Below are 13906 nucleotides of genomic sequence, written 5' to 3'. Positions count from 1 at the left end.
AGTAAATGTCTTGTATTTTCCCTTGCCTTGTGGCTGATAGTTGGTCTACTGAAGGTATAAAATTCAATGGTTATTAAGAACCCTTGGTGTGGCTCAGAACAGTCAGTCATGACCCGACATAGGTCTGTGTATGTGCGTGAAGTCAAAATAGGTCTCGGATAGTGGAGAATCCAAATCTTTGGATGATTTACGCTATTAGGAGGATTGAAATGTAATCATTATGTTACAGAATGCGGATAAAAAATTGATTGTGTACTGCAAATACTGCAATGCAAAAATTCATCTTCTTAGTAAAATGGGCCCATGTTTTTGGGCATTTCTTGCTGGTGAAATTTTGGGATGCAAGGAACAGGTCTCTGTTTAATGATAAGACATTGAGACTATTAATACTTGCTCTTTAAGTGTTGCCATTTTATAGCCGGTCTCAAACTCTAGTAAAAGAGGAGGATTGTGTTAGGTCATTAACAGTCAATATAAAATAAAGAGGAGGATTGTGTTAGGTCATTAACAGTCAATATAAAATTTTGTTGAATTTATCATGAACATAGACAATAGACGTTACAATGCTAATGCTAGGTCATTGCCCGTATAACGCATTGCATGGCTTGAGTATAGTGATAAGTGAGTTAGAACTGTTGTATTAGCGCCCGGATGTAGTGTTAAATAAGTAAGGGCTACCGCGTCATTCTAGATGTGTGTGGTTAAAGAAGTTAGTCCATGAGAACAAGATTAGATTTAGTACTTGAAATGTTAGGACATTAAATTGTAAATTTGTAGAAGTTGTAGGGGTTATGATTTAAAGGAAAATCAATATCCTATGCCTGCAAGAAACAAAATGGTGTGGAGAAGAAGCTAAGGATATTCAAAGTTTCAAACTTTGGTATACAAGAAAAGTAAACACACACAATGGAGTAGGCATCATTATTGGTAAGGAGTGGAAGAAGAATATTGTGAAAGTTAGCGGAATTGGAGATAGAATTATTTCCTTAAAAATGATAGTTGGATGTGAGACTGTTAATATTGTTAACGTTTATGCGCCTTAAGTTAGGATAGAAGCTAGTCTTAATGAATTATTTTGGGAGGACTTGGAGGGGTTGATTCAACACATACCACAGTGTGAAAAGATTTTCATTGGAGGAGACTTTAATGGGTATGTTGAAAGGGAAGCTGGTCAGTATGTGAGGGTGCATGGTGGTTTTGGTTTTGGAGAACTAAATAATAAAGGACAAACTTTTCTTGATTTCTCATTGGCATATGATTTTAAAATTGCCAACACTTATTTTAAGAAGAGAGATGAGCATTTCATCACTTATAAAAGTGGAGCCTCAAGGTACAGATTGATTTTCTTTTGGTTAGAAACACAGATAGAAGACTTTGTAAAAATTACAAGGTGATTCCCGATGATGCTGTAACGACACAACATAAGGTCCTTCTCCTTGATGTGTGTATTATGAGTAAAACTCAAAAGCGTCGACAAGTAGTAGTATTAAGGATAGGTGGTGGCAATTAAATGGTGAAAAGTAAAATTTTTTTAAGTGAAATCTTTTGGATAAAGGAATTTGGAAATTTAGAGAAGTGCTAACATCTTATGGGAAGATATGGCTAAAAAGATGAGGGAGGTTGCAAGAGTAATTTTGGGAGAATCAAAAAGTTTTGGTTTGAGAGATAAAGAGTCTTGGTAGTGGAATAATAATTTACAGGACAAAATCAAACATAAAAAGAACTATTTTAAAGACATACATTTGTATAACAATGAAAAAAATGGGAAAGATACTGTAAGGCTAAGAAGAAAACTAAGAGAGCTGTGATTAAAACTCGTTCTAAAGTTTTGAAAAATTTTATAAGAGCCTTGAGACAAAGAAAGGAGAATTAAACATTTATAAGATTGCTAAGAGTAGGGAAAGAAAATCAAGAAATCTAGAATAAGTAAGGTGTATAAAGAATGAAGAGGGAAGAATTTTAATTACAAATGATGAAATTAAAAATAGATGGGAGATTTACTTTTCCAAACTTTTCAATGATGAAGAGGGTTCGTCTAGTAACTTAGAGGGTTTAGTAACTTGTGAAGGAGAATAAAATTTATCATTCTATCAAATAATACGTAATAAGGAGGTAAAGGAAGCTCTTAAGAAAATGACAAATGGTAGAGCTAACGGGCCTGATTGTATATCTATTAAAGTGTGAAAATATTTAGGTGAAGAATGGGTGAGATGGTTAACTAAGTTATTTAATGTGATTTTACGGTTCAAGAAAATACCTGATGACTGGAGGAGAAGTACATTAATTCCTATTTATAAAAATAAAAGAGATATTTAAAATTGTACTAATTATAGAGAAATTAAACTCATGAGTCACAGAATAAAATTGTGAGAGAAAGTAATTGAGTATAGGTTGAGATTGGAGACAAGTATTTTTGAGAATCAATTTGATTTTATGCCAGATAGATCAACTACAGAGGTGATTTATCTACTAAAGAAATTAATAAAAAAGTATCGTTGTAAAGATAAAGATTACACATGATTTTTAGCCTCAAAAAAGTAAAGAATACAGATTGCTTATATTAAAGTTATACAAGATATGTATGAGGAGGTAAAAACTAGTATAAGAATGTTTACTGGTCAAACAAAGAATTTTTCTATGAATATTGGATTACATCAGGAATCATCTTTGAGTCCTTATCTGTTTAACTTGGTCCTAAATATTTTGATAGAACATATTCAAGAGAAAATTATTAAATGTATACACTTCGTAGATGATATAATTCTTATAGCAGAGATAAGAGAAGAGAATAATTGTAAACTTGAGTTATGGAGGAAGATATTGGAGTCGAAAAGTTTTCGTCTGAGTAGGAATAAGATGAAATATTTATATTGTAAATTTAATAAAAGACTAGTTGACAATAATTTAAAAGTGAAATTGGGAGCCATGATTCAAAATGAGTAATTTGGAAAAGTTTAGATATTTGGGAGCCATGATCCAAAATGATGATGAAATCAGTAGGGATATTTCACATAAAATTCAAGTTGTGTGGTTTAATTGAAGAAAAGTTAAATGAGTTATTTGCGATTGTAAGGTACTTAATAAATTTAAAGGAAAGTTTTATTGTATTACTATCGGACTGCCTATATTATATGGTAGTGAATATTGGGTTTTAACAGGACAGCAAGAGCATAAAGTTGGAGTAGCAGAAATGAGAATGTTACGATGGATGTACGAACATACATGTAAAGATAAAATTTAAAATGAGCACGTATGCGAAAAAATAAATGTAGCATCTATTAAGAAAAAACTGATAGCAAAAGGCAAAAAGTTTGAGATGGTTTGAGCATGTATAAAAAAGACTACGGGAAGCACCAGTAAAAAGAGTGGAACATATAACTTTGAGACTTGTTAAGAGGAATAAATGAAGGCTTAAGAGAATACTTTTAGAAGTTGTTGAACGCGATCTCTTAATTAATAATATTTTTAAAAGTTTGATAAATAATAGAACATAATGATATCTTACAATTCATGTAGCCAATCCCACTTAATAGGATAAAAACTTATTGTTATTGTTGTAAGTGCTGCCATTTTGTTTTTAGCTACTCATTTTATGAAGGCTATAGGTACCTTCAATCCTAATTTTGAGTGATCACTGTATCTTTGTTCAATGGAGAAAACTTAATCCTAGTTGAATTAAGTGCAATTGTGATGGTGCAGTTAAAAAAATCATGAGCGGCGTGAGCATGTTTGGAATGTGCCTGTTGTCTAAACAAATAATGTCTTTTATTTTATTATTTTATAATTGTGTTCTAGTATAAAAGTTTTAAAGTTTCCAATTATTTTTTATCTTTAATTTTTAAACTAAAAATATTGAAAGTTTTAAAAAGTAAAATATTTAGACTCTGTAAATTAAATCTGGACGATCGGTTGGCCTTAAAAATATCTGGACAATCTAATATGCCATTGGAACAAAAATGAAGAAAACCTATTTTCCTAAAAATTGCAGAAATTATTTGTGAACACATTAAGGAAAAAAAATCAAATTTTTACCTTCTAAAACGTTAAATAATAATAAAAATATCGACATCAACATTAATTTATTAATCAATGAATATAAAAGAATATTATAAAAAGTGAAAAATTTGAAGATATGAAATCGTAAATTTCGTTGGAGAAAAAAAGTAAAAGACAGTTAGATCCTACAATATCAATTTAATTACAGTTAGATTTTAAAAGTTTTATGTAAAATCAATTAAAAATTAAGATTGTTAAAAATTTTATACAAATTTAAAATTTTCAGTTGTGAATCAGGAAATATATATATATATATATATATATTATGGTTATCCAAAAATATCCTTTTATTGGAAATGATTATGTAGGACCTGAATCTTGGTTGATTATATCATGAGAGATTAGTTTTTGAGAGAATGACAAATAAGGATCTTTTAAGAACATTAATATTAAATTAAAAATTTTTCAATATTGATGTTTTTAAATTTTAATATCCCTTCTATAATATTTCAGTATTAAAATATTTTATTTTATATTAATATTTTTGTAAGTTACTTACTTATTATTCTCCCTCAGTTCTTTTCATTAGACTTGTGGACGGAAGGTATTTATATTTTAAAATGTAATTCGGACTCCATGAACAGGCCCAAATAATTTGTCCATGGCAGCCACTTTAACATTCGCTTTTTTTTTTTTTAAGGCTATGTCTCTATCTGTCCAAAAACAAAAACGCAGTATCTATATGGGTTTATTTTTCTAAACCGGGCGTAGACCGAAGGCTAACACGACCCCGAAGTAGGAGTCCTTTTGCCAAGGGGATTTGGGATAGGTCAGGAACCCAATTTGTTGATCGGAAAGTTCACAGTATACATACAAATCCCCAAATTGGAATCCAACGTCAATGTGATGGTTCTGGTCTAGCTCTGTGACGTTGTCTCTGTGTGGCTTAGCGGTTTTGAAATCGGATTAGAAGAAGAAGTCGCAGAAAAAAGAAAACCCAAGAAGGCGTTTGGTGAATCAATAAGAAACTACGAGGCGAACAAGAAGAAGAATCGGAACGTTCTGAGAGGTTCATTTATCTCTCTTCAAAATGAAGACGACGAAGGGAGGCAAGGTCATGAACCCCACCGATGCCTACCGTAAGGAGCTTCGTAAGAAGGAATTGAAAAGGGTATTTTACTTTCACGAGCTACTCCTTTTCTCCTGGGTTTTCATTCTCGCGCTCATCTTTTGTATTTTGTTGGTTGTCTCTCTTATTTAGATTGTCCTGCTTATCCCTAATTGTTTCCCTGATTTATGCATCCGAGCATCCGTCGTTTCGGTCACCATTCTTCTGCCTGAAGAACAAATTCTCGAAAACCATCTGCGTCTATGCATTTAGATGTCTTGAGGGTGTCGTGATGATCATCCAAATGGAGTTGTCCTTCCCCTACTTCCTCCCGGGGCAGCGAAAGCATGGCTTGTCAAGTTATTTTGCTTGAGTTTTTTTGGCATTCTTTCGTGCGATCTCCCAATCCCAATCCCTTGGGTGTAGTTTTCTAAGTTTTCTGGACTACCAATAGTGGAAATCAAATTTGCCTGGGTCGTTGGCTTGAGTTAAGTTAATTAGATTTCACCTCTGCTGCATAAAAAATAGGTATTCATGGATATTTTCTAGGAAGATAGATGGTAGTATCATTGCTCCCCCCCCCCCTCTTTTAGGAGTTGGCACTGCTGGCATTGCTGCTCATTTTCACTTCTTGTGTCCCTCACTTTTTGTATGCATTTTTTTTTTAAATATTTGCTAATGAGTAAGAATGAACTTATAATTGATTGGGTGCTTCTGTTTGAAAAATTTGTTGGGTGATATACTTTTGCTTAGTATTTAGCAGCACTGGACTTATTGCTCATATGAACATATCTGGCTGAGATTCTTTGGTTTTTGTTGTTTTTTCATTGTGGAGTATAAATACTTTCATATATTTATTTGAGTAAAGATGATTGGTTAGTGGTGGCTAATAGTGTCAATCAATATATATCAATTATATCCTAATCCCAATGGCTTTTAAGGGTGGTGAAATAGTGGCCTAGTTTTGTTTGGTAGAATGACTTCCTTCTCTGAAAGGAGAATTGGACTTTGCCATGTGGATGGCTCTATACCGTTGTTAAAGTGGCTGCCAAACCAATTATTGAAAATCCATGCAGTTTTTATCCAACTGGTTATTTCAGTAAAATAAAGCTACTGTCTTTCCTTATATTTCATTATGCCTTAAAGCAGATATCTCTTTTATTATTTATTTACTTTATAACATAACTCTCTTTAAGATCTGCCCCTTTCTTAGCTCCTCCGTTTGTGTTTGTATTTTCTCTTGCTTGTGTTTTATGAGGATTTAACAAATGGTTTGTATTCTTGTGACTCTCCTTTTTAATGGGCTCTTTCTATTGAACAGAACAAGAAGGAAAGGAAGAAGGTGAGGGAAGTGGGGATTTTGAAGAAGGATCCAGAACAACTTAAAAAGCAGATTGAGAACTTGGAAATGATGAGTAAGTCACGCTTTTTAATGGTTTTGCATCTGGTGGCTGTGAAATTGAGTTTTTTTGGCCCATGCAAGAGATGCTTCCCTTGACTTTTAAAGGTGCAAGCAACAAATTTATGTGGCATTGAAAAAGGACTATATGATCTTTTGCCCCTCTTTTTTTAATATATATATATATATATATGTATATATATAGAATTGTTATTGGATCTAATGATTCTCTGGAATCTGAGATATTGTGAGATTGGATCTGGTCGAGTACTGATTGCTGAATTGAATATCAAGGACTGTTAAAGAGTTTTGCTCAGGAATTTTCTTAATGTTGTCAGAGGAAGTTAGAAGTGACTCATACCCAAAAATATTACATCAGCAAAGTAGCAAGTGCTTCATCCTAATGCTTATAGAGTTCTGAAAGATCATAATATGAACATGGTAAATCAAAATAAGATGATAAAATGCTTCCCATACACTGCCTTTACTGGCTAGTGGCAACTCCTTTTAAATCTTCCAAAGGCCAATTTTATCCTGAAATGAATGTTCCTTTGACTTTGCAAATTCCTGGAGGATGAACATCTGGCTATTTTACTCTATGTAGTACATGTTCTAATGTGAGACTCGAAGAAGCTATATATATATATATATTTTAAACACGGAAAAGTACATGATTATTTTTTCAAGCTATACTGACAAAAATACATAGATTTTTTATAAGTCATATATAGCTTAAGGTTATGCATTGTTGTTTATGGTAGAGGCTGATGGTGCTTTGGACAAGGCAAGAAAGCATAAGAAGAGACAGCTTCAGGACACACTTAACCTTGTGTTAAAGAAAAGGAAGGTAACAACTAGATGTTATGTTAACTTTTTATTATTGCCTATACGAATGTCTTCATTGTTTCTCGTATATTGCTTGCCAGCTTATTCCTATCAATGATTAAAAAACTGGAATGGCTGGTTCCACTGGTTGGACCGAGAACCAGCCCAGTGTCCAGTCCCTAGATTCTCATTCCCATTAACTTTTAAAGCTGCTTGTATTTCCCCCCTTGAATTATTATTGATTGTCTCGATCTTTTTTGCTTGGACAGGAATATGAAGAAAAAATGCGGGAGAAGGGTGAGACCCCCGTTATGTTCAGGTGAGAAGTGCCTTCTGATATTTTAAAAGATGAATTTAGTTCCAAATAATGTTTTTTTAGCTTATAAATCATAGCATTTCTATTGGTCAGTCACTTGGGTCTTCCCCGAAGACGAACAACTGCAGAAGAAGAAGAGAGAGTCAAGCACCCAAAGCCTGAGGTAGTATATAATAAGTTGTTTGCATCTCTGTTTTCCTCTTTTCTAGCTTCCAACAATGAAAAGCTGCAGTTTTGGAGCTGTCGTAAACATTCCTAACTCAGGAACATTATGCTGATTTTTGCAACAGGACTCTGTTTACTATCATCCAACACTGAACCCCACTGGGGCTCCGCCACCAGGAAAACCTCCCATGTTTAAATCATCTGTAGGTACGTTGAGCTTGTTTCATACTTGTCTTTGGCATGGATTGAGAATGTCGGTGGTTTGCATTTGCAGGCTTTCTTTTTTTTTATTTACCTTTGTGTTGAACCGTAGGGCCCAGAATTCCCTTGTCTGGTGCTTCATCAAGTAATGCTGCGTCATCCTCAAAGCCAGAATCAGAGGATGATATCTTAGCTGTTCCTCCTCCTCCCCCACCCCCTCCCCCACCTCCTTTGCCTGATACTAGCAGTGTTAGTTCAGCTGAAGGCTTGGTTTTACCTGCTTCTTTGCCTCTACCTCCACCACCTCCCATGCCACCCAAGCCTTCTACAGCAAACGTGCCTACATCATTACCACCACCTCCTTTGCCACCCCCACCTCCTGGACCTCCACCTAAAGAACAAGTTGCAAACCGCCCTATACCACCTCCACCTCCCCCCCTCCAACAGTCTCAGCCACAAGTACCTGGTACCAGTGGAAGTGAAGAGAGAAATCAATCCTCCTTGTTAGATGATTCATCTTTGGAGGAGCGTGGTCAGGTAAGCCTAACAGCTTATGCTTTATCAGTAAAGGCATGAAACTGGATTTCAACACAAGTGTTGATTGGTAAGGAGTTATATTCAGGTTTTATATGGAAAGTTAGTGGACATCCTAATTTGGTTGCCAAGCAGGAAATTGTTAGACCTTATGGATCTAGATGTTGAATTTTAAAACTAGGAATTGATGTTGTCATACGAAGATGCAGCTTCCTGTGTGGTAACTTATTCTCTAAAATGCAGGCATCTCTTCCTCCACCCCCTCCACCCCCCGGCGGAATGCCACCAAAATCTGGTGCTAGTCAGTCAGATGGTGCTTCTTCTGTTGCTGATAATAAGAACTCATTGGCAAGCCAGGAGATCCCCAAAATGGTTCCTGGGCCACCACCTCCTAGGCAACAGCCTTTAGTTGTAGGACCCCCATTAATTCCAACCTTACAGCCTGACGTATTACCCCCTGGAATATCTCGATTTGCACCACCCCCACCACCCCCACCTGATATGAGACCTCCTTTACCTGCTCCAGGACTTCCAGGTCAAGCACCACCTCCTGGAATGATGGTCCCAATAATTCCAAGGCCACCTTATGGCCCTCCACCAGGGCCACCTCCAATGATGAGACCGCCACTTCCACCTGGTCCTCCTCCCAACTTTCATGAAGATGATCATGAGGCTATGAGGCCAACCCCACCACAGAAACCATCATATGTTAAATCTGCTGCTTCAACTGTTGTCAAAAGACCACTAGCGCAGCACACTCCGGAACTTACAGCTATGGTAAGGTTAATTTCTTTTTTGGAGAATGACAAGTAAGGACCTCGTAAAAAGATTAAAGTCAAAACAAGATTTTTTAAAGATTTTTATTACCAAAACATGGAAGGAGTACTGAATTTAGGAACTTTAGTTGTCAAGAGATCCTAATTTGGCATTAATTTTCCTATGAGGTCCTCGTCATTTTTCCTTTCTCTTTTATTGGTCTTTTATGCTGCTATTTTGACTCCATGTTTCTTTCTTTCATAGCTTTATGAAATCAGTCGAACAATATGATACTACTTGGGATCAGAATAATCTTGTTAATTCCAACTGGCTTATTAAGCTGAAAATCTTGACCAAAATTTTATATAGGGACTAAATTGTTTTATCTAACGAAAAATATTGCATAAACTTAAGAATGGCTTATAAACTGTGCAATGTTAACTTCATTACCCTGGATGATAAAAAGTTGAACAAACCATTTGTTAGATATCCATTTCAACTACAGAAGAATGAATGGTATCAGATGGCTAAGGAATGCCTAATACTTTTTAATTGAAAAGCTGTGTGATACTCGCGTGTGGCTCTTAATTTAATAGTTGTCATGAGTTTGGTGTGACTGGGCAAAGAGCTTGCTCATTCAGTCTCTTGCCGTCCTGTATTTTACACCATGTTTCTTGTATAGGTTCCTGCATCTGTTCGAGTGAGAAGAGAAACTGCAATGCCAAAGCCAAAGCCGAAACCATCGCTATCAAACTCTGCAACAGTTGTTGGAACATCAGCTCCAGCTGTTGTGAAGTCAGAGTCAGCAAGCTTGTCATCAGCAGCAAAAGGACAGAGCATTGATGACTCATATATGGCTTTCTTAGAGGACATGAAAGCCCTTGGGGCACTTGATAGCTGAGAGAACTGTGGGGGATAGAAATTGGGGAAATAGAAAGAAATCATGCTCAAGTCTGGAGAAAATGGACAAAACTAGCTTTTGAATGGACCTGATGCGGAGAGTAGACTTACTTGTTATCCTCTGTTTGTCGATTAGATTATCATGCTCAAGGCAGGAGGAAGTAACCAAAACTAGCGTTTGAATGGAACATGATGCTGAGAGCTGATTTGTTTATTGTCCTGTTGCTTGATATTGGAGAGGGTTTCTTTTATTGTAATGAAATATGAATTGGTGCTTCATATTGTTTTTATTAGGCTTAGATTTGAACTAACTCGGTGGATAATTTGATGCAACTGGGGCAATCTTCTTGGGGGCAGTGAAGGAGGCAAAATGCTAGATTCTAAATGTGTACTTCATTAAGTTCTAAAAATTGCAATTACTTTATTAGTACATTTTAATTATCACATTGATCTTCCGCATTCTACTTTTCAACATATTATGCGGCCACCATAGTAATTTCCATCGCATAAGATCCAAGCGAGTTAATATTTGATTGAAGAAAAATAATTAATTGACCTGTGTGAGATGAAAAAAAAAATGGAAAATGAGAGTAATGAAATCTCCAACGTGCCTCTCTTATAAATTTAATGATAAAAATCAGTGTGACGTATTTTTAAATAAATAAAAAATATATAATACTGAAATAAATAAATTAAAAAAAATAGGATATTAGGTCTCAAATGAAATTTGATTGTAATACTACTTGTTAGAAATTGTGATTCAAATGTGTGTAGAGGTTTCTAACATTGTGTAAGTATAGATTTTTAATATTGTACAATTACAGGTTTTTTCTTTTATATACAAATCTCAAGTAAAACTTGATTGTGATAGTTTAGAAATGGAGAATCAAATGTGTGTGCGGGTTTTCAGCATTGTATAATTATACTCTTCTAACATCATCTTTTTCATACAGGTTCCCAACAAAACTTGATTGTGATAATATTATTAAGAATTAAAACTTAAACGTGTGTGCAACTAATGGCTTCCAACACTGTGCAATTATGAGTTTTTAATATTGTGTAATCACGGGTTTTCAATATCATCCTTTTCATATAGATCCCAAATGAAACCTAACTATGATACCAATTATTAGTGATTGGGACTCAAACATGTGTGCAATTGTAGGCTTCCAACATTGTGTAATTATGGGTTTTCAACATTGTGCAATTACGATCTTCTTCTTTTGCACACAGGTCCCAAGTGAAACTTGACTGTAACACTTGTTTAGGAATTGTGAATTATACACGTTTGCAATTATAGGTTTTCAACATTGTGCAATTTTGAATTTCCAATATCATATTTTTCACATGTCCCTAGCAAAACCTAATTGTAATACCATTTTTTAGGAAATGAGACTTAAATGTGTGTGCAAATTGCAATTATGGACTCCCAATATCATTTTTTTCATATAGGTTTCAAACAAAACTTGGTTGTGATATCATTTGTTAGAAATTGAGACTCAAATGTGTGTAAATTACAAGCTTCCAACATTGTGTAATTATGTTATTTCAACATTGTGCAATTACGGGTTTCCTCTTTTGCATATAGGTCCCAAGTGAAATTTGATTATGATACTGTTAGGAATTGAGAATTAAACATGTGTGCAATTATGAGTTTCCAACATCATCTTTTTCATATAGGTTCCTGGTGAAACTTGATTATGATACCATTTGTTAAGAATTGAAATTCAAATATATGTGTAACTATGGGCTTCCAACATTGTGCAATTATAAGCTTTCAATATTGTCTTTTCCATATAGGTTCTAAATAAAACCTAACCATGATACCGCTTGTTAGAAATTAGAACTCAAATGTATTTGTGATTGCGAGCTTCCAATATTGTGTAATTATGGATTTTCAATAATAAGCAATTACGAGCTTCCTCTTTTGCATGTAGGTTCCAAGAAAAACCATACTGTGATACCACTTGTTTAGGAATTGGGAATCAAATGTGCGTGTAATTACGAGTTTTCAACATTGTGCAATTATGGGCTTCCAACATCATCTTTTTCATATTTGTCCCTGACGAAACCTAATTTTGAAACATATGTTAGGAATTGGGATTCAAACATGTGTGTATAATTATGAAAATCCAACATTGTGTGATTATGAGTTTTAAACATTGTGCAATTATGAGCTTACAACATTGTATTTTCCATATGATTGTGATATCAGTTGCTGGGATTATGAATTAAATGTATATGCAATCATGGGTATCTGACATTGTGTAATTATAGGTGTTCAACATTGAATAATCCAGGGCTTACAATATTACCTTTTTCATATAGGTCTCTCATGAAACCTAACTCTAATATCACTTTTTACGACTCAAGCATATGTATAATTATGAGTTTTCAAGATTGTGTAATTACAAGTTTTCAACATTTTTTTAATTATGGGCTACTAACATTGTCTTTTTCATACAAGTCCAAGCAAAATCTCACCATAAGACCATTTATTAGGAATTGACACTCAAATCTATGTGTAATTACATGCTTCTAACATCGTGCAGTTACATATTTTTAACATGGTGCAATTATGAGCTTCCTCTTTTTCATAGAGGTCTCAAGTGAAAGTTGAATATGATACTAATTGTTAGGAATTGAGAATCAAATTGTGTGTGCAACTATGGGTTTCCAACATCATTTTTTTCATACAATTCCTAAACACAACTTAATTGTCATACCATTATTACAAGCTTGCAATATTGTGCAATTATGGGCTTCTAACATAATCTTTTTCATACAAATCCCAAGAGCAACCTGATTATCATGCAATTTATTAGGAATTTGGACTCGAACGTGTGCACAATTAAGGGCTACCAATATTGTACAATTAAGAGTTTTAAACATTGTACAATTAGGGCTTCTAATGTCATCTTTTTATATAGATTTTTAATGAAACTTGACTTTAATACCACTTTTTAGAAATTGGACTCCAAACATGTTTAAAGTTACAAGATTCTAATATTATGCAGTTTCAAGATTCCAACATCATCCTTTTCATACAAGTTTCAATTGAAACTTGAATGTGACACCACAAGTTATGAATTATGACTAAAACGGTGTGCAATTATGGGCTTCCAACAATGTGGAGTTATGAGTTTTCAACAATGTGCAATTAAATGTTTCCTCTTTTTTGTACAGGTCTCAAGCTAAACTTTATTTTGATATCACTTGTTAGGAATTAAGACTCAAATATATGTCCAATTATGAGCTTCCAACATTGTATAATTATGAGTTTTTAACATTGTGCGATTATGAACTTCCAACATCCTCTTTTTCATATGGGTCATAAGCAAAACTTGATTGTGATACCACTTGCCAAGAAATAAGACTCAAATGTGTGAACATTTATGAGCGTTTAACATCATTTTATTTACACAGGTGCCAAGCAAAACTTGACTTTGATATTATTTATTGGAAACTAGGAGCAAGCATCTAAAAACAAGAGAAGATAACAAATGGCTTATGAAGAGTGGATGATACTCAGCTTGTTTGTTTCAACTTATTTTACGAAGAAATCATTTTTTTGAAATAATCTATTTTGTGAGTTTTAATTATCCTTGTTTAAACCTTTGAAAATAATCAGAATTTAAAGCATATTTGTGGTTATTTTAAGAAATTATGTTGAATAGCTTTTTAACATAATATGATGAAGTAGATG

The 13906-nt window shown here is 34.1% G+C and overlaps 1 protein-coding gene across 1 annotated transcript; it reads left to right on the top strand.

The window, feature by feature from the left end:
* The first annotated feature begins 4755 nt into the window (after positions 1–4755).
* Positions 4756–10646, top strand: LOC129308265 (protein EARLY FLOWERING 5). The gene is made up of 9 exons (XM_054949329.1): positions 4756–5167; positions 6426–6519; positions 7265–7350; positions 7598–7647; positions 7738–7807; positions 7935–8016; positions 8123–8547; positions 8788–9321; positions 9983–10646. The coding sequence occupies exons 1-9, from the start codon at positions 5087–5089 to the stop codon at positions 10199–10201; spliced, it is 1641 nt and encodes a 546-aa protein (XP_054805304.1). The 5' UTR covers positions 4756–5086; the 3' UTR covers positions 10202–10646.
* Positions 10647–13906: the final 3260 nt, after the last annotated feature.

The sequence above is a fragment of the Prosopis cineraria genome, unplaced genomic scaffold (assembly GCF_029017545.1).
Source record: "Prosopis cineraria cultivar Desert tree isolate PC_DT_omini unplaced genomic scaffold, ASM2901754v1 PC4, whole genome shotgun sequence".
Taxonomy (NCBI): Eukaryota; Viridiplantae; Streptophyta; class Magnoliopsida; order Fabales; family Fabaceae; genus Prosopis; species Prosopis cineraria.
Note: the sequence above shows the minus strand (reverse complement) of the source record. Positions and strands in the feature narration are given on the sequence as shown.